General features: G+C 38.8%; 1 protein-coding gene across 1 annotated transcript in view; it reads right to left on the reverse strand.

Annotated features, from left to right (window-relative positions):
- Positions 1 to 24,848, reverse strand: part of LOC141113900 (uncharacterized) — a 158,204-nt gene that overhangs the window by 11,659 nt on the left and 121,697 nt on the right. The window contains exons 15-16 of the mRNA XM_073607245.1: positions 10,493 to 10,596; positions 151 to 234 (exon numbers count right to left, since the gene is read on the reverse strand). Coding sequence (XP_073463346.1) covers positions 151 to 234; positions 10,493 to 10,596 — 188 coding nt within the window. The remainder of the gene's footprint in view (positions 1 to 150; positions 235 to 10,492; positions 10,597 to 24,848) is intronic.

Genomic DNA, 24,848 nt, shown 5'->3' on the forward strand with positions numbered 1-24,848 from the left:
GGTTTCTAACTTTACTGACAGGGCCACTTAAAAGAAGAACTCTGCTTGAATTAAAAGAATATTGCTGCTTGAAAATAAGCTATTTAGAGCCCTTGCAAAAAAAAAAAAAAATAATAATAACAATAAAATAAAGAATCGTATGATATTTACCAAAACTTCAGCATAAAGTTTCTTCATCTCACCGGCCTTCTTCACGAGCTCAGCTTGCTGAATTTTGTAGTTTTCAACAATATCCTGAGGTAACAAATTGGAAATATTACTAAGACTGCTGTGGTGCTCTGGGAATCCTTTTTCGCATCTATTGAATATTTATTTGAAAAACTAAGATTGTATAAAGAGAGTAAGACAAAATGACAAAAACAGTAACAAAACCATAGAAAACAGAAGAGAATGTTACTAACACTGGAAGGCGGCATTGCCATAGCACCTTTGAAATTCTTTTTTCATATATGAAAAAAATATATTACAAAAAAAATATAGTAAAACTAAGATGGTATAAAGAGACGAAAACTTTGAGAGAAAAAAATGAACACAAAACTAAAAAAAAAAAAAAAAACAAAACAAAAAAACAAGGATAAATGTTACTAACACTGGAACATGGCAATGCCATAGTGCTTTGGGAATCATTTTTCAGATATTAAATATTTATTTGTAAAATTAAGATGGTATAAAGAGAGTGAAAGAGAAAAAAAATAGATGCAAAACAATAAAACTAAGGGGAAAGTATCAGATGAATCCTTGTTGTCATATTAACCACTTCCATACCGCAGTCTTTCCTGGGCTTTCAGTGGTGATATTTGAATGATAGGTGCAGCTGCAGGCATCATCCAGATATCATTTTTTTCCGCCGGCGATTCCCTACACCATAAGAACGATTATGGCGGCAGTTCAGCCGCTTGATTGTTCTTACTGGGGCCCACCGCCCTCTGTTGCTTATCCGGGCTCTCCCGTGCGAACGGGGACCCGGAGATGGAATCCAGCGGCGCCAGAAGGAAGTCATAGAGAAAACCGAGGGACAGATGGTCCCCGGCAATCTCTGTGACTCTCGGAGGCCAGGGCGCGATTTTATGACGTCACGTACGGGCTGCTGGAAGTAAAAAAGGCTGAGATCTCTTAGGTTCTTTATTTCGGATCATTCGTAACTTCAGATAAATTTGTATTCATTACGTTCACTAACAGCCAAATTTGAAAGGAAATTCCAATACCTATAATTTAATAATGAATTCGTTATTATTTCAAATTTTTGGATTTTTGGATGTTCGTTCTTTCTAATGCCGCGTACACACGGTCCGACTTTTCGTCTACAAAAGTCCGACGGACTAAAGCCGGCTGACAATCCGATCGTGTGTGGGCTTCCCCGGACTTTCAGTGGACTTTTCCACCTGCAAATCTGATGGACTTTAGATTTGAAACATGCTTCAAATCTTTACGTCGTAACTACGCCGGACCCAGAAATCCGCTCCTCTGTATGCTAGTCCGACGGACAAAAACCCACGCTAGGGCAGCTATTGGCTACTGGCTATCAACTTCCTTATTTTAGTCCGGTGTACGTCATCACGTACGAATCCGTCGGACTTTTCTGTGATCGTATGTAGGCAAGTCCGTTCGTTAGAAAGTCTGTCGCAAGTCCGCCAAAAGTCCGCCGAAAGTCCGTCGAAAGTCTGTTGGACGGGCTGTCGGACTTTTGTAGCTGAAAAGTCTGACCGTGTGTACGCGGCATAATTTTCGGATTTTCCTTTCTTATTTTTGGGTTTTTAGAATTTTCACATTTCCAAATTTGCCAATTTTCGAATTTCGAATTTTCGAATTACGAATTTTAAAAATTTACGAATTTTCAAATTTCCAAAGAAAACGAATGAAATTAAAACGAACACATTTTCCGGCAGTGCACATGTCTAGATGAGACTGATGAATGAAGACACGGTTTGATATTTTAGGGTGACTTTTAAACTGTAATGAATCTATTGTAGAATTGTACATTTTTGGCATGGGGGGGGGGGGGGAGTTTGCATTTTGAGTCATTTTAGCCAACTTTTTGCAAAGTCTGCTGCTTTTTTAACTTTCTTTAATTACACAGTGCCTACTGACAATTCTGATGAATACAACATCTCAGTTTTGATACATTTACAATGTGTATGTTTCCTTTTGCTTGGTGTCAATCTGCGAAAGTTGAAGCGTATTTTCTACAACTTTGCCATATTTTATGGTCTACATTCACTCTTGAGTGTACTAATGCACCAATACCTGTCTCAAATGTTACGCACGGGTGTAAATGTCAGTTTGAGAGATATTTTGTGTTGCTAAAATGACTAGAAATAAAGTTACAAGCAAAACCAGCACCGTAATATTTTCATTTTTTTTTTGGTTCACAATTACTGTATATACATTTATGGATCAAGACAAAAAAAAAAATCAGGATATTTTGTGGAGAACTTTTAACATAAAGTCCATAGGTGTGTTGTCTATGCAAAAATATATTTAAAAAGTAGTGCCCAAGTGTGGGAACGAAAATGAATTTTTTCCTAGTTCACCTTATGCCTACAAGAGGAAAAAAAACAAATATGAAATATGAAAAACAAAGGGGAATATTACTAACACTGGAAAGGGGAAATGCTTTGGGAATTCTTCTGATTTATTAAATATTTATTTGCAAAACTAAGATGGTTTAAAGACATAGCAAGGGCAAAAGACAAAAACAGATAGAACACCTTAGAAAAACAAAGAGCAAAAAGAAAAATAATGAACATAAAACAAACAAAAATAAACATAAAACAAACAAACAAACATGAACATTGAACATAAAACAAACAAACAAAAACAAAACAAAGGGGAATGTTACCAACACTGGAAACTGGCAATGCCTAGTGCTTTGGGAATCCTTTTTCATATATTAAATATTTATTTGTAAAACCAAGATGGTATAAAGAGACTAAAATATCAAGAGAAATAATGAACACAAAACTAAAACAAAACAAAACAAAAAAACAAAGGAAAATGTTACTAACACTGGAAAGTGGTAATGTCATAGAGCTTGCAGAATCCTATTGGTAGTCATTTGTAAAACTAAGATGGTATAAAGATAGTAACAGTAAGAGGGAAATAATGAACACAAAACTAAAAACAAACAAAAAAAAAAAAGGAAATGTAACTATCGAATGAAAGTGGCAATGCTATAGTGCTTTGGAAATAATTTTTCAGATATTAAATATTTATCTGTAAAACTAAGATGGTATAAAGAGATAGCAAGAGAAAAAGACAACAACGGATATAAAACCTTAGAAAGACAAAGGGGAATGTTTCTAACAGTGAAAAGTGGCAATGCATTTGAAAAAACTAAGAAAGGTATAAAGAAAGTTGCAGTATGAGAAAAATAATGAACACAAAACTAAAAACTTAAAAAAAAAAAAAAAAACAAGGGAATTGCTACTAGCATTGCTTAAAGTGGCATTGTTTAAAAAAAAAACAAAATAGGCAAAAACAAAGTTAGAGAAAAATAATGAACACTAAAAAAAACAAAGGGGAATGTTACCAACACTGGAAAGTGGCAATGCCATAGTGGTTTGGGAATCCTTTTTCATATATTAAACATGTATTTGTAAAACTAAGATGGTATACAGGGTTAGCAAGAGAAATAAAAAAAAAAAAAGATACAAACCCCTAGAAAAACAGTTTAAAAAGTTGAATGTTACCAACACTGGAAAATGGCAATGTCATAGTGCTTTGGGAATCCTTTTTTTAAATATAAGAGTTTGAAAAACTAAGATTGTATAAAGAGAGCAATCATTAGAGAGAAATAAAAAAAATAGAGAAATGTTGTAAAACTAAGATGGTATAAAGAGGTGGCAAGAGGAAAAGACAACAACAGATACTCAATCTTAGAAAAACAAAGGGGAATGTTACTAACAGGGAAAAGTGGCAATGCATTTGCAAAACAAAGATGGTATAAAGAGAGTTGCAGTAAGAGAAAAATAATGAACATAAAACAATAAAACTAAATAAAAAAAAACAAAAACAAAAAAACCTGGGAAATGCTAACATTGAAAAGTGGCATTGCTTAAAAAAAAAAAATAGGCAAAAACAAAGTTAGAGAGAAATAATGAACACTAAAAAAAAAAACAAAGAGGAATGTTACCAACACTGGAAAGTGGCAATGCTATAGTAGTTTGGGAATCCTTTTCATATATTAAACATGTATTTGTAAAACTAAATTGGTATACAGAGTTAGCAAGAGAAATAAAAAAAAACCTGTAAAAATAAGATGGTAAAAAGAGAGTTGCAGTAAGAGAAATGTAATGAACACAAAACTAAAAACTAAAAGAAAAAAACAAACATTGAAAAGTGGCATTGCTTAAAAAAAAAAATAATAATTTTATTGCCAAAAATTATGATTTTTACATAAAAAAATTATAAAAATTGCTCCGGAGCCAAACTGGATGTTCAGGTAATATGTGCAATGACATTACAGCCAAAAGAGTCTACAGTTTGTTTTTTTTTCTTTTATATTTTAAAGTTGCACTTCTGTTTGTCAAAAAGCAATATTTTTGTTTGTTTATGTTTTATTTTTAACCTCTTGCTTACCGGGCACTTAAACCCCCCTCCTGCCCAGACCAATTTTCAGCTTTCAGCACTGTCACACTTTGAATGACAATTGCGCAGTCATACAACACTGTACTCAAATGAAATTTTTATCATTTTTTTTCGCACAAATGGAGCTTTCTTTTGGTGGTATTTAATCACCACTGGGGTTTTTATTTTTTGCTAATCAAACTAAAAAAGACAGACATTTTTGGAATATGTTTCATAGTTTGTTATAAAATTTTTGCAAACGTGTAATTTTTTTAAAAAATTTCTCCTTCATTAATATTCGCTGATGAGGCTGCACTGATGGGCACTGATGGGCTGCACTGATGGGCACAGATAAGGCGACACTGATAGGCACTGATAAGACGGCACTGATGGGCACTAATAAGACGACACTGATGGGCACTAATAAGACGACACTGATGGGCACTAATAAGACGACTCTGATAGGCACGGATAAGACGACACTGATAGGCACAGATAAGACGACGCTGATGGGCACTAATAAGACGACACTGATAGGCACTGATAAGACGGCACTGATAAGACAACGCTGATGGGCACTGATAAGACGGCACTGATAGGCACAGATAAGATGACATTGATGGGCACTGATAAAAAGGCACTGGTGGGTGGAAATGATGAGTGGCACTGATGGGTGGCACTGATAGATGTCACTGATGGGCACTGATAGGTGACACTGATGGGCACTTGTAGGTGGCACTGATGGGCACTGGTAAGTGGCACTGGTAGGTGATATTGATAGGCAGCACTGGTGATGACGCACTGTGGGCACTGATGGGTGGCACTGTGGGCACTGATGGGTGACACTGTGGGCACTGGTAGGTGGCGTTGGTGGGCACTGGTAGGAAGCGCTGGCAGGCAGTGGTAGGTGACACTAGTGGGTACAAAAGCCTCTCCACGATCGGGACTGATGTCCCTCTCGCAGCCGCCGGCGATCGGCTTTTTTTTTCCTCAAAAATAGCCGATTACCGGCTCTGTTTACGTCACATGATCAGCTGTCATTGGCTGACAGCTGATCACATGGTAAGGGGTCGGGATCGACTCCTTACTCGGATCTGTGATCAGCCAAGTCTCATAGACTCGCTGCTCACAGAGCGCGCCCTGCAGGGGGCGCGCAGGCCGCTCAAGCACGGGAGGATGTCCAGGGACGCCCTGTCGGCAAATTAAGTCCGCGCTGCAGCGGTCTTTCGGCTATAGCGCGGACGGTAGGGGTTAATAAAGATGTTATATATCACAACGGCTAAATCTGTGTCTGTAGTGCATCTTCAGATCTTAATACCACAAATAATAACATGTTATTAGATTTTTACTCCAGGATAATATAAGGAGTCAATTCTAGAGAAATGCTTAAATAATGTATTACAATTTAACTAAACCCATTCGATTTCAACTAAAATACGACTAAAACGAAAGTAATTCAGATAACTAGAATACAACTAAAAATAAAATGGCATTTTAGTCAAAAGACTATGACTAAAAACGAAATCAAAATTTGACGTCAAAATTAACACTGTATGATACGGCAAAAAGCTCAAGACAGATCTTCTCCCTTAAAAGTAGAAAATAAGCTCATTTGCAAGGCCAGGCACTGATGTTGGATGAGAAGGCCTGGCTCACAGTCTGCGCTCTAATTCATCCCAAAGGTGTTCTATCAGGATTGAGGTCAGGACTCTGTGCAGGTCGATCAAGTTCCTCCACCCCAAACTCGCTCATCCATGTCTTTATGGACCTTGCTTTGTGCACTGGTTGGAACAGGAAGGGGCCATCCCCAAACTGTTCCCACAAAGTTAGGAATAGCATGAAATTGTCCAAAAATCTCTTGGTACGCCGACGCCTTAAGAGTTCCCTTCACTGGAACTAAGGGGCCAAGCCAAACCCCCAAAAAGCAACCCCACATTATAACCCCCCCTCCACCAAATGGTTTGGACCAGTGCACAAAGCAAGGTCCATAAAGACATGGATGAGCCAGTTTGAGGTGGAGGAACTTGACTGTTCTGCACAGAATCCTGACCTCAACCCGATAGAGCACCTTTGGGATGAATTAGAGTGGAGACTGCGAGCCAGGCCTTCTCGTCCAACATCATTGCCTGACCTCACAAATGCTCTTCTGGAAGAATAATCAAACATTCCCATAGACACACTCCTAAACCTTGTGGACGGCCTTCCCAGAAGAGTTGAAGCTGTTATAGCTGCAAAGGGTGGGCCAACTCAATATTGAACCCTACAGACTAAGACACCATTAAAGTTCATTTATTATTTCTTTTTTAGTGGAATTCTGTATACACGCAATATGGGTTCCGCATTAATATACAAAAGGAGATGACTGAAGAAAATGATGTGGTGCTCTCGTTCTTCCAATACTTCCCCACAAAGAGAGAAGACAAAAAGCAATACATTCTTGGCAGAGATGCTAAACCCTCTTTCTTCTACTTTGTCCAAAATGTAAAAAAAAAAAAAAAAAAAAAGACTTTAGATATCCTTTAAATACCAATACTGTACATTGAAATGTGCTCCGAACTTTTGTGTCTGTCTCTCTATTAAAATGTCAAAGTAGCATTTGTTAAAGCAGAAAAATAAAATGTTTTTCTTTTTTTTTTTTCTTTTTTTTTTATTACTGCCAGTGTGCACCTTTGACAAATTGATCTCAACAACATCTTTAACTGTAACATTCTTGTCAGAAATAAGAAAAAAAAAAAGTGTTAGCATATGTTATAGAGAATTTCACAATAAAAAAAATTTAAAAAAATAACAGCTGTCAAACTCTCCGAAGCAAACCTGTTAAAATGTTTCGGCACTCGTGTTCCAATGTCATTAACTGTGATTAATAAAAGTAAAATTCTAAAAGACAGCCAGAAACAAAAATCACAAGCACAGATTTTTTATTTTTTAATCAACTGAGGTGAAAGAAAAGGTTCAACAAAAAAAAACTTTTGAGTAAGTTTAAATAAAAATCTGGGTAATTTTTGTTTTTGTAACTGTTATAAAATATGTTATGAAAAAATATGTAAATCTGAACACCAGTTTTGTTTTAGATGTCTTTTTTTTAATGGAAAACAATAAAAGGTTGTATGGAGGGAGAGCAAGAAAAAAAAAAAAAAAGACAAAAACATACAAAACCTTAAAAACCTTAGAAAACAAAAGAGGAATGTTACTAACACTAAAAAGTGGCAAAGCCATAGTGCTTTAGGAATTATAAAATATTTATTGGTAAAACTAAGATTTTATAAAGAAGAGAACGAAAGGCAAAATAGGCACAAAAAAGACAAAGGGGAATGTTACTAATAGTGGAAAGTCGCCATATGCCGTAGTGCTTTGGGGATCCTCTTTCATATGTGAAATATTTATTGGTAAAACTAACATTGTATAAAGAAAAAGAAAGACAAAATAGGCACAAAACCCTAGAAAACCCTAGAAAAGGAAGGGAAATGTTACTAACAGTGGAAAGTCGCCATATGCCATAGTGCTTTGGGAATCCGTTTTCATATATGAAATGTTTACTGGTAAAACTAACATTGTATAAAGAGAAAGAAAGACAAAATAGGCACAAAACCTTAGAAAACAAAGGGAAATGTTACTAACAGTGGAAAAAGGCCATATGCCATAGTGCTTTGGGAATCCTTTTTCAAATATGAAATATTTATTGGTAAAACTAACATTGTATAAAGAGAAAGAAAGACAAAATAGGCACAAAACCCTAGAAAACCCTAGAAAATGAAGGGAAATGTTACTAACAATGCAAAGTGGCCATATGCCATAGTGCTTTGGGAATCCTTTTTCATATATGAAATATTTATTGGTAAAACTAAGATTGTATAAAGAGAAGAAAGTCAAAATAGGCACAAAACTCCAAAAAATAAAGGGGACTGTTACTAACAGTGGAAAGTGGCCATATTCCGTAGTGGTTTGGGAATCCTTTTTCATATATTAAGTATTCATTTATAAAACTAAGATTGTATTAAGAGAAGAAAGAAAAGCAAAATATGCACAAAACTAAAAAAACAAAGGATGATAGCCAGACTGTTTCCCCATGTGGGCCTGCCACCACTATCCTCCATGCCCCTCAAATGTTCAGGTGCCAGCGCAGTTCGTCTGACTGCATGCAGTGTGAAATCCAAAAATCCGGAAAGCTGCACTCCGAAAAATCATCCAAATTTATTGCGAGAAATTGCATTCCATTAAAGCACCATAACATCCCGGTGCTTATTCATGACCATATGCTAGGTCATGGATAAGCTCTGAGACAGCTTGAAACGCGTTGACTTTCCGGTGTCATGGTGCTTTAATGTAATGCTTTTACTATTGCAATAAAATCAGATGATCTTTTCAGAGTGCAGCTGTCCGGATTTTTGGATTTCGCAAAAAAGAATGGTACTAACTCTGGAGAGGGACAATGTCATAGTGCAATGAGAATCCTTTTTTCATACATTAAATAATTATTTTTAAAACTAAGATGGAATAAAGAAATCAAGAGAAAGAGAGAAAAATACAAAACTCAAAAAACACACAGAGGAATGTAACTAACACTGGAAAGTGACTATAAAACAGATGCAAAACCTTAGAAAACAAAGGGTAATGTGACTAACACTGGAAAGTCGTAGTGCTTTGTGAATCCCTTTTCATATATTAAATATTTATTGGTCAAACTAATATGTTATAAAGAGATAGCAAGAGAAAAAGACAAAAACTATCAAAATGACACAAAATACCATAGTGCTTTGGAAATCCTTATTCATATATTCAATATTTGTAAAACTAAGATGATATAAAGATAACAAGAAAGAGAGAAAAATTGAAAGATTGTATAGAAGGGGCAAGAGAAACACAGAAAGGAGACAAAACTCAAAAACACAAAGGGGAATGTTACTAACACAGGAAAGTGTCGATACCATAGTGCTTTGGGAATCCTTTTTCATATAATAAATATTTATTGATAAAACTAAGATTGTATAAGGAAGAGAAGAAAAAACAAAATAGGCACAAAACTCAAAAAAACAAAGAGGAGTGGTACTAACAGTGAAGTGGCCATATGCCGTAGTGCTTTGGGAAACCTTGTTCATATATTCAAAATTTGTAAAACTAAGATGATATAAAGATAACAAGAGAAAGAGAGAAGAAATAAAAGATTGTATAGAAAGGGCAAGAGAAAAACAGAAAGAGAAAGGAGACAAAACTCAAGAACACTGGAAAGTGACAATACCATAGTGCTTTGGGAATTCTTTTTCATATAATAAATATTCATTGATAAAACTAAGATTGTATAAAGAAGAGGGAAAAAAACTAAATATGCACAAAACTCGAAAAACAAAGAGGAATGTTACTAACAATGGAAAGTGGCCATATGCTGTAGTGCTTTGGGAATCCTTGTTCATATATTCAATATTTGTAAAACTAAGATGATATAACGATAACAAGAGAAAGAGAGAAGAATTAAAAGATTGTATAGAAAGGGCAAGAGAAACACAGAAAGAGAAAGGAGACAAAACTCCAAATCACTGGAAAGTGACAATACCATAGTGCTTTGGGAATCCTTTTTCATGTGTTAAAGTGGTTGTAAACCCCTTACATATACCCAGAGGAAACACAGGGAGAACTTAAAGGGGCAGCAGCCAAATGAATAAATATTTGTTTGTTGGATTGGCGCCCTTCATATTTACTGTACTAGGGCGCTGTGTTGTTTTTAGGAGGCTAAGTACAGCGCTCTGCCAGCCCCTCCCAGCAGCCATGATCTGCCTGCACATTGTAGAGAAGCACAGAGACCCAGCAGTGGCATCGCTGGGTCTAAATATAAGGTATGTAATGAAAACAGAAAGGAATTATTTTAAAAACTTCATTAGCGTGTTGTTTGTAAGCTGTTGTAAAATAACTGACTGTTCTGCTCACGCAATACCTTCAGGTCTTTTAAAAATCGTTCCTCGCTTACTGAAGCTTTGTTGTGTTTGGCCTTAAATGACTTCCGGTACTGATATATTGTCTCCAACTGCTTGGATAAAACTGCGAAGTAAAGAGAAAAAAAAGAAATATCAGAATTGATTTCACAATGCAGAAGATAGATGTACTGAATTAAAGTCTGTTCTCAATTACTGGTAGCCCCTCTGTTATAACAAGATATACAACTCAGTGTATGTGTTTAATTTTTAAAATGAAGAATTAAAAAAAAATTGTTTTTTAATTTTTAGGGACTCTTTAACCACTTGACCTCCAGAAAATTTACCCCCCTTCATGACCAGGCCATTTTTTTGCGATACGGCACTGCGATACTTTAACTGACAATTGCGCAGTTGTGTGACGCTGCACCCAAATAAAATTGACGTCTCTTTTTTCCCACAAATAGGGATTTCTTTTGGTGGTATTTGATCACCTCTGTGGTTTTTATTTTTTGTGCTATAAACAAAAAAAAGACCGACAATTTAGAAAAAAAAGCAATATTTTCCAACAATATTGACCTACAAATATATATATATCTAGATCTATATATATATAGATCTATATATATATAGATCTATATATATATAGATCTAGATATATATATATATATAGAGAGAGAGAGAGAGATCTATATATATCTATATATATAGAGATCTATATACATCTACATATATATAGATAAAGATAGATACATAGATAGATAGATGTATATATATATATATATATATATATATATATATATATATATATATATATATATATATATATATATATATATGTATATATATATATATATATATATATATATATATATATATATATATATATATATATATATATATGTATATATATATATATATATATATATATACACATATATATAAAAACTTTTCTTTCTGCTATAAACAGTGGCGTCACTAGGGTTGGTGTCACCCGGTGCCAAAAAAATTGGTGTCACCCCCCTCCACCAACTACCTCAGTACAGACCCCCCTCCACTAATTACAGACCCCACTCCATCAATATAGCCCCCCTCCCTCAGTACAGACCCCCTTCCATCAATATAGACCCCCCCACTAAGTACAGACTCCCCTCCCTCAGTACAGACCCCCTCCATCAGTACAGACCCCCGCTCAGTGCAGACCCCCTTTCCTCAGCATAGACCCCCCACTAAGTACTGACCCCCTCCCTCAGTAAAGACCTCCCATCAGTACAGAAACCCTCCCTCAGTACAGAGTCTGCAGACCCCCCTCCATCAGTATCAACCTCCCACCTCAGTGCAGACCGCCCCATCAGTACATACACCCCCCCCAGTGCTGACCCCCATCAGTATAGAATCCCCCGTCAGTGCAGACTCCCCCATCAGTATAAAATCCCCCCTCAGTGCAGAGCCCCCCATTAGTATAGAATCCCCCCTCAGTGCAGACCCCCCATTAGTATAGATTCCCCCCTCAGTGCAGAGCCCCCCATTTGTATAGAATCCCCCTCAGTGCAGAGCCCCCATTAGTATAGACATCCCCCTCAGTGCAGAGCCCCCCATTAGTATAGACATCCCCCTCAGTGCAGAGCCCCCCATTAGTATAGAATCCCCCTCAGTGCAGAGCCCCCCATTAGTATAGAATCCCCCTCAGTGCAGAGCCCCCCATTAGTATAGAATCCCCCCAGTGCAGAGCCCCCCATTAGTATAGAATCCCCATCAGTGCAGCGCCCCCCATTAGTATAGAATCCCCCTCAGTGCAGAGCCCCCCATTAGTATAGAATCACCCTCAGTGCAGAGCCCCCCATTAGTATAGAATCCCACTCAGTGCAGCGCCCCCCATTAGTATAGAATCCCCCTCAGTGCAGAGCCCCCATTAGCATAGAATCCCCCTCAGTGCAGAGCCCCCATTAGTATAGAATCCCCCTCAGTGCAGAGCTCCCCATTAGTATAGAATCCCCCTCAGTGCAGAGCCCCCATTAGTATAGAATCCCCCTCAGTGCAGAGCCCCCCATTAGTATAGAATCCCCCTCAGTGCAGAGCCCCCCATTAGTATAGAATCCCCCTCAGTGCAGAGCCCCCATTAGTATAGAATCCCCCTCAGTGCAGAGCCCCCCATTTGTATAGAATCGCCTCAGTGCAGAGCCCCCCATTAGTATAGAATCCCCCCAGTGCAGAGCCCCCCATTAGTATAGAATCCCCCTCAGTGCAGCGCCCCCCATTAGTATAGAATCCCCCTCAGTGCAGAGCCCCCCATTAGTATAGAATCCCCCTCAGTGCAGCGCCCCCCATTAGTATAGAATCCCCCTGCACATGTCCACCCACATACTGTATGCATAAAGTTTACAGACCTCAGAACAGCGCGGACCGGACGATACACACAGCCGTGTCCCTCGGGCTCCTCCTCCTCCTGTGTGAAGTAAACAGAGAGGAGGGGGAGGCGGCTTCAGTCCGCTGTGCTGAGGGACACAGCACAAGCCGCAGCGGGCAGTGTAGCGGTGTGTGCCGCTACCTACGGGTGTCACCCCTCTGGCGGGTGTCACCCGGTGCGGCCCGCACCCCCCGCACCCACCTAACAACGCCACTGGCTATAAAACATATCTAATAAAAAAAAATTTAAAAATCGAATTTCTTCATCAATTTAGGCCAATATGTATTCTGCTACATGTTTTTGGTAAAAAAAACAAAAACAAAATCCCAATGACAATATATTGATATACATATAAACTATGGGATATATTGTTGACATTTTTCTTTTTTTTACTAGTAATGGCGGCGATTAGCAACTTATGGCGGGACTGCGATACTGCGGCGGACAAATCAGACAGTAACTGACACTTTTGACACTTTTTGGGGACCCGTGACACTAATACAGTGATCAGTGCTAAAAAATATGCACTGTCACTGTACTAATGACACTGGCAGGGAAGGGGGTACCATCAGGGGCGATCAAAGGGTTAACTGTGTTCCTATGGAGCACTTTCTCACTCTGTGGCAGGTGCTTGTACTGTGTGAAGGCCATAGGTGTGCGCGGTGGGTGTGCTAGGTGTGCCTGGGCACACCCTAATTACTCTGTGCATTGCAGATTCCTCCTACTGCCCGGGCTTCCCCCTGTGTTGTGCCTCCCCACCACAGTGCTGCTGGCTTCCTTCCTCTCCTCTCCCCCTGGCATCTGCGGGGGATGTTTCAGGATGGAGAGTGGGGGAAGGGGCTAATCAATACGTCATTTACCGCCCTTTCCTTTTTTAAATGAACACAGTGAACACACTCCCTCATTTACTAAAGGAGAGTTGGGAACGTACCCGGCAGGGGCTGGCACAGAGGCGGGTGGAGATGAGGGGCAGGCACCAGAGCAGAGTAGATGGGTGACAGTCAGGAAGTGTAGAGGGGAAAGTGTCAGGGAGGCCGGTCCTGGGCTGGAACATCCCAATAAGTACGCCTTGTTGCGTGACGTCAGGGACCAGCATTGCTGGAGCAGAGCGACGCCCCTAGCTGCCAGGGGGAAAAACTCCACCAGTGATGGTGGGAGAGAGGCTAAGGGTAAGGAAAGACAGATTCTGGTGGTAGGGGACTCAATTATTAAAAGGACAGAGAGGGCTATCTGCCAAAAAGACCGTAAGCGCCGAACTGTATGTTGTCTACCGGGCGCTCGGGTTTGGCACATCATGGATCTGGTGGACAGATTATTGGGAGGGGCTGGGGAGGACCCATCTGTCATGGTACACGTTGGCACCAATGACAAAGTCAGAGGAAGATGGAGAGTCCTAAAAATAAACAATTTTAGGTACCTAGGAGCTAAATTGAGGAAAAGGACCTCCAAGGTAGTGTTCTCAGGAATACTACCGGTACCTCGAGCCACACCAGAAAGGCAGCGGGAGATTAGGGAAGTAAACAAGTGGCTGAGGAGCTGGTGAAGAGAGTAGGGGTTTGGGTTTCTGGAGAACTGGGCCGACTTCTCAGTCGCTTACCTGCTCTTTAGCAGGGACAGACTGCACCTAAATGGGGAGGGTGTAATGATAGAACAAATAAGTTACCGGGACCAGATGGCTTGCACCCGAGGGTCCTTAAGAAACTCAGTCAGGTGATAGCCAGACCATTGTTCCTAATTTTTGTGGACAGTTTACTGACTGGAATGGTATCAGCTGATTGGAGAAAACCCAACGTGGCACCAATATTTAAAAAGGGCCGAGATATATCCCGGGGAACATAGCCAGTTAGCCTAACATCAATAGTATGCAAGCTCTTGGAGGGAATTATAAGGGACTCACTATATACAAGATTTTAGTAATGAAAACGGTATCATTAGCAGTAATCAGCATGGATTCATACTTGGACAGAGGAGTGGCTGTGAGCGTGGTATACTTGGACAGAGGGGTGGCTGTGAACGTGGTATATTTGAATTTTGCAAAAGCATTTGACACAGTTCCCCACACACGGCTCATGTGTAATTAAAGTCTACAGGTTTGGAAAGATGAATTTGTAAATGGATAGAAAACTGGCTAAAAGACAGAATTCAGAGAGTAGTGGTTAATGATTCATATTCTGAATGGTCTAAGGTTATCAGTGGTGTACCCCAAGGTTCAGTGTTGGGACCCTTGCTTTTTAAAACCCTTATGCCGCGTACACACGATCGGAAATTCTGCCAAAAAAAGACAGATGAGAGCTTTTGGTCGGAAAATGCGTCCGTGTGTGTGTGCTCCCTCAGACTTTTGCTGCCGGAATTCCCGCCAGCAAAAGATTAAGAGCAGGTTCTTAATTCTTCGGTCGGAAAAAGTTCCTATCCGAAAATGCGATCGTCTGTACAAATTTCGACGCGCAAAATTCCTACGCATGCTCGGAAATGATTCGACGCATGCTCGGAAGCATTGAACTTCATATTCTCGGCTCGTCATAGTGTTGTACGTCACCGCGTTTTTGACGGTCGAAAGTTCAGAGAACTTTTGTGTGACCGTGTGTATGCAAGGCAAGCTTGAGTGGAATTTCTTCGGAAAAAAAATCCAAGTTTTTTCTGACAGACAATCCGCTCGTGTGTACGCAGCATTATAAATGATATTGGGTCTGGGATTAAAAGTACCATTTCAGTCTTTGCAGATGACACCAAGCTATGTGGTGGAATAACGTCCTTACAGGATGTCTCCAATTTACAAGCCGACCTCGATGCTCTGTTTAATTGGGCAACTGTGTGGCAAATTAGGTTTAATGTTGATAAAAGTAAAGTTATGTACTTGGGGGGCTGAGTCAAAGTCCTTTCTTGTATTAAGAGAGGTATGGACTCCAGAGAGAGGGCTATCATCTGTACAAATCATTAGTAAGACCTCATCTGGAATATGCAGTTCAGTTTTGGGCTCCAGTTCTCAAAAAGGATATCGGGGAACTGGAGAAAGTGCAGAGAAGGGCAACCAAACTGATAAGAGGCATGGAGGAGCTCAGCTATGAGGAAAGATTAGAGGAACTGAATTTATTCACTCTTGAGAAGAGGAGATTAAGGGGGGATATGATCACCATGTATAAATATATAAGGGGTCCATATAGTGAACTTGGTGTTGAGTTATTCACTTTAAGGTCATCGCAGAGGACAAGGGGGCACTCTTTACGTCTAGAGGAAAAAAGATTTTATCTCCAAATACGGAAAGGTTTCTTCACAGTAAGAGCTGTGAAAATGTGGAATAGACTCCCTCCAGAGGTGGTTCTGGCCAGCTCAGTAGATTGCTTTAAGAAATGCCTGGATACTTTCCTAAATGTACATAATATAGCTGGGTACTAACATTTAAAGGGAAAGTTGATCCAGGGAATATCTGATTGCCTCTCGGGCGATCAGGAAGGAATTTTTTCCCTGCTGTAGCAAATTGGATCATACTTTGCTGGGGTTTTTTACCTTCCCCTGGATCCACTGTGGATATAGGATTGTGTATATGGGATTGTATGTTTTTTTTTTCTCTTTTATTGGTTGAACTGGATGGATTTGTGTCTTTTTTCAACTTAATTATGTAACTACCCTGTTTCCCCCGAAAATAAGACCTAGCGTGATTGTCAGTGATGGCTGCAATATAAGCCCTACCCCCAAATAAGCCCTAGTTAAAGTCCTTGTAGGTCTTATTTTCAAGGTAGGGCTTATTTGGGGGGTGAGGCTTATATTGCAGCCATCACCGACAATCACGCTAGGTCTTATTTTCGGGGAAACAGGGTATGTTAATGAGTTAATACACAACGCTGATGTGTGGTCACATGACTGCCCGCCGCTCTCCTTCTCCGACCTAAGGACTACAGTGGGAGGGGCTGAGATTTCCCTCTGACGTCCGCTGGGCAGTCACGTGACCACACATCGACAACGTGGATTAAGGTATTTAGGATTAGAATTTAGGATTAGAATTGGCGTCATAAACCTCTTAAAGAGTCGGGAGGCGCCGGCACTAAGAGGTTAAAGGAACAGGATCTATTTTTTAGGGTTACTACCTCTTTAATACACCTAGTTCCACATTTAAAGAAACACCTGACCCAACCCCGTCTCCAAGGGCATCTCTGAATGTAACTTTTCATTAGTAGTTTTTGTTTCAATGTAGCAATTCTGTTTCCTGAAGCCAGGATTGGGTAGGTCTCTTTGAATATTTGGGGTCTGTGACCAATCCAAACAACTGGGAGTCAGTAGGAGGAGCATTGTGCCTCTGCCCCGCCCCGCCCTCAACATTACATCATCATGATGGACACATAAAAATCAGGAAGAGACGTTCCTGGTGGTATAGTGGAAATGATAATGGAGCAGGATGGCCGGCGATGAACACTAATTACCCGTCCTTACATTACGGCTTAGTGAAATCTATCCGGTAGCACGATGCCTTCTCAAATCACCGTGATGTTTTATATGGAAGAGTATCAGAGGTCTGCAATGTTTCCTTAATTAACTACCCGAGGAAATTCCAGTATAACTGGTGCTAATAAGTCAAATTCTGTACCGCGCTCTTCCCACGGGAGGCACAGATCGATGGCGAGTCGCTGTTAAGTGACCATCTCATCAGGCAAATGCACTTCAAGAAGAATGCAGAAACCAAGTTGGGTCAATAACTACCTGATGTGTCTGGTCTGGATACAGAGAGATGGAGGTAAAGGGAGCTCATTAGGACAGAAATTTGGGAACTACTTGTTTTTAAAGATGCAACATTCTAGCAAATGCTAAAAATTCCCCATGAAGGGGGAAGGGGGGGGGGGGAGGTTGCCTCCTCCAATGAACATTTGCCTTATTATCAGTTCTATGTGTAGAATATAAAGGTTTTTGTTGATCCCTGGCTGAATAGATGTTGAAGAAAGATAAGAACCGTATAGCTTACTTCACGGTCTATGAAAGGCTACACATTGCTATGGGCAGACACACAAGTTTCAAGAGACAAGGTGTTTTGCTTATCATTTAATAAAGATAAAGCACCACATCCCTTAAAAGATAATTGGAAATTTGAAGGTGTATTTGGGATTTTTAAGGTGCAAAATTATAACAGAATCGTTTATAAAAGGTAGAAATTTATTAGAACATAAAAACAAATATACAAAAGGTAAGTATTGCTATTACAGTACATGTGCTGACTGATTTCATCTCTACATGTTTCTCCTTGGTAATTGGCTTCTTCAGGAGGATTTATTGATATCAGGCACAGTGAGCACTAGGAGTAAAATTAATTTTCATAAAGACTGTTGATCTATTTTTCTAAAAAAATGTTTTACTTCTAGTGCTCACTGTTCCTGATATCAATAAATTCTCCTGAAGAAGCCAATTACCAAGGCGAAACATGTAGAGATGAAATCAGTCAGCACATGCATTAGTACTGTAATATCAATACTTTCCTTTTGTATGTTTGTTTTGAATGTTCTAATAAATTTCTACCTTTTATAAACGATTTTGTTATAATTTTGCACCTTACAAATCCCAAATACATCTTCAAATTTCTAGGTTTCAAGAGACCTTTTGTAACTATGTTACTAAATGTTTAGGTGTGGTGCAAGGGCAATAATTCACACAGACAGGTGCAATGGAAAGCTTGTATCGAAGTAATGCAGCAACCGTTCACAACAAACCCTGTGGGAGGGCTACCTAGCCAGGTGCACCCACAGTTTCCAGCAATGTGATAGAAGCAGATTCTAGATGGACTGAAGGCGTCTGTTGAGAGGAGACCGAGCCCGGACTGGCCGCCTAGTGCCCACCCCGGAAGGTGTCCAGAAGAGATGTGACCCTACGCTTTCCCTCCTTGTCAGGAACCTTTCCCTAACTGTCCCTCACAGACGGGATACTTTTCCATACTCTACCCACTCGTAAAAAGCGTGCCAAGCCTGGGAGCCAGGGCCTTAAATAGGCTCTGCCTGCCCCAAGATGCCTGCTGAAGTCACATTGGACGGCAACATCCAATTGGGTGCTTCCCCCAGTGACCAAGAAAACCATAGAGGGTCTGTGTTCCTCTCGGCTTCCTCTCTAGTTATGGTACCTTCTGGGGAAGGGTACCACCTGCAGTGGAGAAAGTAGACTGCACTTCCCTACAAATGTCATATTAAAACCAAAACCAAGGAACCAGTGGGCAGTCAAAAACATCCATGGATCTGTCACCTAAGAGTTTCCATTTACACCGAACAAGAGGATACTCTGCATCTATCACTACTACTTAGAACAGTCCTTCTAGTAGAAGCCAAGGGAATTGACAGCACTGAGACACCATAAGAAATGTCCCAGTCCAAGCAAGCACTAGCACTAATGTACAAGGGATAATAGCAGCAAACAGTCCCCAGGATCCTACACTCAGGTCTATACTCACAATGTCCCTGAATACTTGGATGCCTCCTTCCAATATCAGCCAGACATTTCTCCTGTGAACTCTCCAGACCAGATCCTCAGTGAACTCCTTTAGGTAGTTCCAGAGATTTTCAGCAAAACAGCCCGCCCCCCCCCCAGCTCTAACATAGCTGGGACCTCGATGATAAAATTTAGGCCTTAATGTTGGCTGCCAAGAAGGGCAGCAGGCCATTAGGTAGAGAACTTCTCTTCCTGGACAAGATCGGGGCTGCTCCAGACCCTTGACTATTTATGCACTCCCCAACCACCTACTGGGTACCATCCCCCAGAAGGGCAAAACGAAAAAAAAAAAAGGTGCAGCGCTAATTATTAATTGATATGTGAACCTATTAAGGGCCATATGATAACAGACCATTAAAAGTGCGTTAAACACTTCAGTTCCGGAGGGTTTTACCCCCTTCCTGACCAGGCCATTTTTTGCGATACGGCACTGCGTTTCTTTAACTGACAATTGCGCGGTCATGCGACGCTGTACCCAAATACAATTGACATCCTTTTTTTTCCCCCACAAATAGAGCTTTCTTTTGATGGTATTTGATCACCTCTGCGGTTTTTATTTTTTGCTCTATAAACAAAAAAATACCGACAATTTTGAAAAAAAAAAAAAAAAAAACATTTTTTTTTCACTTTCTGCTGTAAAACATTCCCAATAAAAAAAATTAAAGAATAAAATGTCTTCATCAATTTAGGCCAATATGTATTCTGCTACATATTTTTGGTGTAAAAAAATCCCAATAAACATATATTGATTGGTTTGCGCAAAAGTTATAGCGTCTACAAACTATGGGATAGATTTATGGATTTTTTTTTTTAATCGAATAAAAGAACAATATTTTGATCATCTCTGTGGTTTTTATTTTCTGCTCTATAAACAAAAAAAGACCGACAATTTTGAAAAAAAACATCTTTTTCACTTTCTGCTATAAAACCTATCCAATTAAAAAAAAATGTAAAAAAAAATCGAATTTCTTGATAAATTTAGGCCAATATGTATTCTGCTACATATTTTTGGTAAAAAATCCCAATAAGCGTATATTGATTGGTTTGCGCAAAGGTTATAGCGTCTACAAACTATGGGATATTTTTGTGGATTTTTTATTTATTTATTGAATAAAAAACAATATTTACTACTTTCTGCTACAAAACATTCCCAATAAAAAAATGTAAAAAATCAAATGTCTTCATCAATTTAGGCCAATATGTATTCTGCTACATATTTTTGGTGTAAAAAAATCCCAATAAGTGTATATTGATTGGTTTGAACATAAGTTATAGCATTTACAAACTATGGGATATTTTTATGGATTTTTTATTTATTTATTGAATAAAAAACAATATTTGTTACTTTCTGCTATAAAACATTCCCAATAAAAAAAATGTAAAAAATCGAATTTCTTCATCAATTTAGGCCATGTTATAGCGTCTACAACTATGGGATAGATTTAGGGACTTTCTCATGAATTTTTTGTTGTTTTTACTAGTAATGGCACCGATCAGCGATTGTTAGCGGGACTGCGACATTGCGGCGGACAAATCGGACACTAAGTGACAATTTTTGGGGAAGCAGTGACACCAATACTGTGATGAGTGCTGACACTGGCAGGGAAGGGGTCAACACCAGGGGTGATTAAAGGGGCGATCAAGGGTTTAAGTGTGTCCCTGGGAGGTGCTTACTAACTGTGTGGGGGGGACGGATACACTAGAGAAAAAGAGAGGTTTGTGATTCAGCTTAGCTGAAACACAAAGATCTCTCTTTTGCTCCCTGACAGATCAGCGGTTTGCCTTGTTTACATTGGCACCCCGCTGCTCTGTCATCTCCACTGAGCGATCGGTGGGTCGCGGCGGCCCTAGCGGCTGCTGGACCCGCTGGTTGGCTTCCACTGTGTCCAATCACAGTGGGAGCAGCGCGTACCCCCCCCCCCCCCCCCACAACGTGTGCACAAAATCACGTACAGGTACGTGATTTCCCGCAGCTGGTCCGCCCTGCCGCAGCATATATGCGATGCCCGGCCCGGGAAGCGGTTAAAGACATAAAGATGAGAAATCCTGCAATCCCGGTTGGTAGCGTGTGTGTGCATAATTCCGCATGCACATGCGTGGTCGATGTTGGCCATCTTGACTTCTGGACAAACAACTGTCGCCAATACACGCTTGTTTTAAGTCTTACAAAGTGAGTGTTACTCTTTTTACTTAATACATTTTTAAGCGATATCACGCTATGTCGGTCGTTTTTTTAATTTACTTGGAATCTTGGCTATCCTCGGGGTATCCAATCATGAAGGGAGAACACTCTATCAGGGGGTCACTTAATACACAGTAAGCGCGGTGTGACATCATAGGCGGGTGACACCTCTGCCATTTGTCTCATCACTATCAACCGATTGCGGGATTTCTCATCTTTATTTCTTTAAAGCATTTTTAATGGGACTGTTATCATATGGACTTTAATAGGTTCAGCATATCAATTAATAATTAGCTGCACTTTTTTTTTTTTTTTATTTGTATTAACTACTTGTTACCTGGGCCAATTGTGACACTTCGCTCATGCATGTAAAAATCATTTTTTTTGCTAGAAAATTACTCAGAACCCCCTAATCATTATATATATAGATATATATAGAAATATATATATAGATAGATATATATATCTATATATCTATCTATATAGATATATAGATATATATATCTATATATATATATAGAAATATATATATATTTTTAGCAGAGACCCTAGCAAATAAAATGGCGGCCGTGGCAACTATTTATCTTGCATGGTATTTGCGCAGTAATTTTTCAAATGCGTTTCATGCATTAAAAAAAAAAACAGTAAAGTTAGCCCAATTTTTTTTTTTTTTTTTTTTTTTTGCATAATGTGAAAGATGATGTTACGCCGAGTAAATAGATAGTAGTAAATAGTAAATAGTAAATAAAAAAAATAAAAAAACGTAAAGTTAGCCCAATTTTTTTTCTGCATAATGTGAAAGATGATGTTACGCTGAGTAAATAGATAGCTAACATGTCGTGCTTTGAAATTGCGCACGCTCGTGGAATGGCGCCAAACTTCGGTACTTAAAAATCCCCATAGGTGACACTTTAAACATTTTACAGGTTATCACTTTAGAGTTACAGAGGAGGTCTAGTGCTAGAATTATTGCTCTCGCTCTAACGTTTGCGGCGATACCTCACATGTGCGGTTTGAACTTCATTTACATATATGGGAGCGACCTACGTAAGCGTTTGCTTCTGCGCGCGAGCACACGGGGCGGGGGCGCTTTAAATTTATTTAATTTTTTTTATTGTTTATTTTAGTTTTATTTTTCTATTGCAACACTTTCTTTTTACTTTTTTTTTTTTTTGATCACTTTAATTCCTATTACAAGGAATGTAAACATCCCTTTTAATAGGTATAGTGCATGACATGTCCTCTTTACAGTGCGATCTGGGGTCTATAAGTCCTCACATCTCGCCTCTAAGCTTGGAAAAAAAAAAAACGATCCTGGCTTCCCAGCCAAGGCGGCGGCATTTTTTCAAATGCAGAGGCCGAGGGTGATGTCAATACATCGCGCTCGGCCTCCGAAAATGATCATAGAGACATCTGGCCCTCCTGATTCTCTAAGGTCAACTTTCGGCATGGACTGATTCCTTCTTGACCATCATACGGGCGAGCCGTCAAGGGGGGGGGGAACGTCCCCTCCCGCTGCCTGTAAGAATGATCAAGCAGCTGAACAGCGGCTATGATCGTTCCTATGGCGCAGGGAATCGCCGTCTCTAAGAGAAGATATCTGAATGATGTCTGTAGCTGCACCCATAGTTCAGATACCACCGCTCAAAGTCGACGAGGTTGGGCGGGAAGTGGTGTCTGGTGTCCAGGTTTCCACTGTTTGCACAGATTTACTTTTTACATTTGTTTCGATTTGTTAATTAACTCATTTTGTTTCATTCAATTCGTTAAATTCATTTTTTGGAATTCGTTTCGTTTATTCCTCTTCTAAATTTTATTGGAATTTTCCAAATTCAACCGAGATGAATTCAGTTAGGCCGAGTTGAATTCTATTTGATCAAATTTGGAAAATTCTAATTCAATTTTTTTTTTTTTCAGCTACCAAAATTTTTCACATCTAAGAATATTAGATTACAATACGTTTACATTTCATATATGTTTCCAAATTCAAATCGAATTTCCATTTGAATCTAATTTCGGAATTTCGGACAAGCTTTGTTTCATTATTTACATTCGTTACTATTGCGATTCAGAATTCGGATACATCCGAATTTCCAAATAATGAAACATTTGGAACAAAAGGAATTCAAGGTCTATTTAAAAAACTATTTATCACAATTTATAGAAAAATAATTACTACTACCAGTAGTAAAAACTGGTGTATATAAGAACCCTGTGCCCTTGATTTTTGCTTTTCTGTTTTATTGTATTCTAATGTTTTTTTGTTTGTTTTTTCACCATTTATTAAGCTGGATTCACACCTATGGCATTTTCAGTGCTTTTTGCATTTTGCATATTTGCACTACAGAACGTGTTCCATAGGAAACCATGTTAAATGGACTGTAGTGCAAATCTGCAAAATGCAAAAAGCACTAAAACTGCATAGGTGTGAATCCAGCCTTACTTTATCTGTTTAGTGCTATTCAAGCATACCCTGTGCCTTTGAAGACTGGTATGTCCACTGCTTGATGTCTTTGTCTTTTCTTGTGTTGAAAATTCTTAAAAATTGGTTCAAAAAATTGTGTAATCATATTATTAGATAAAAAAAAATAACGATCAATACAAAAAAAAAAACGTAAAAAAGTTCAAATTAAAAAAGAAAAATACTACTGATCCTACTGTCATTGTTCTCACTAATACTAGTACTGATAAAAATGATTAAGAAAAAAAAAACTCATAACAATATAACTTATCTAAGAAAAACAGACAGATATTTAAAACACAAGGTCTGCGGCAGAACTGAGCTAAATATATCCATCATGGTAATCAGGGTCATCTAAATCTCATGGATAAATAATGTGTTTTATCCCCTGAGTGTGACCTGATCTCTTCCTTCTACTGCATCTCTCTGGACTTTCACAAGATTAGAATGAAATCCGCAGAGAGGAAACGCACAATCTTTAGTGGCGTCATTTCAGTAATCAGTAGCTAGGCAGCGTGAATTTGGCAGGTACTATAAAAAATCTTTACTAAAAAAGATTTTAAAAAATTCAATTTTTTTTTAACTTTTACATTTTTTTTTAATCAAATATCTATAAGATCTTTCATTTTTTTTAATCAATTTTCTATTACATTTTGTATTTGTTTTTGTTTTTTAAATACAACACACACTTTGAGGAATGCATTTCTAGCAGTATAATTTTAAATGAAATACTATATAACTAATGAGAATTTAAAACAATGCAGTTTGGAAAAAAAATACAAAGCTTTATTAGATCTTTAAAGTTTTTTTTTGAGGAATGCATTCCTAGCAGTATAATTTTAAATTAAATACTATATAACTAATGAGAATTTG

The sequence above is a fragment of the Aquarana catesbeiana genome, linkage group LG12 (assembly GCF_042186555.1).
Source record: "Aquarana catesbeiana isolate 2022-GZ linkage group LG12, ASM4218655v1, whole genome shotgun sequence".
Lineage (NCBI taxonomy): Eukaryota > Metazoa > Chordata > Amphibia > Anura > Ranidae > Aquarana > Aquarana catesbeiana.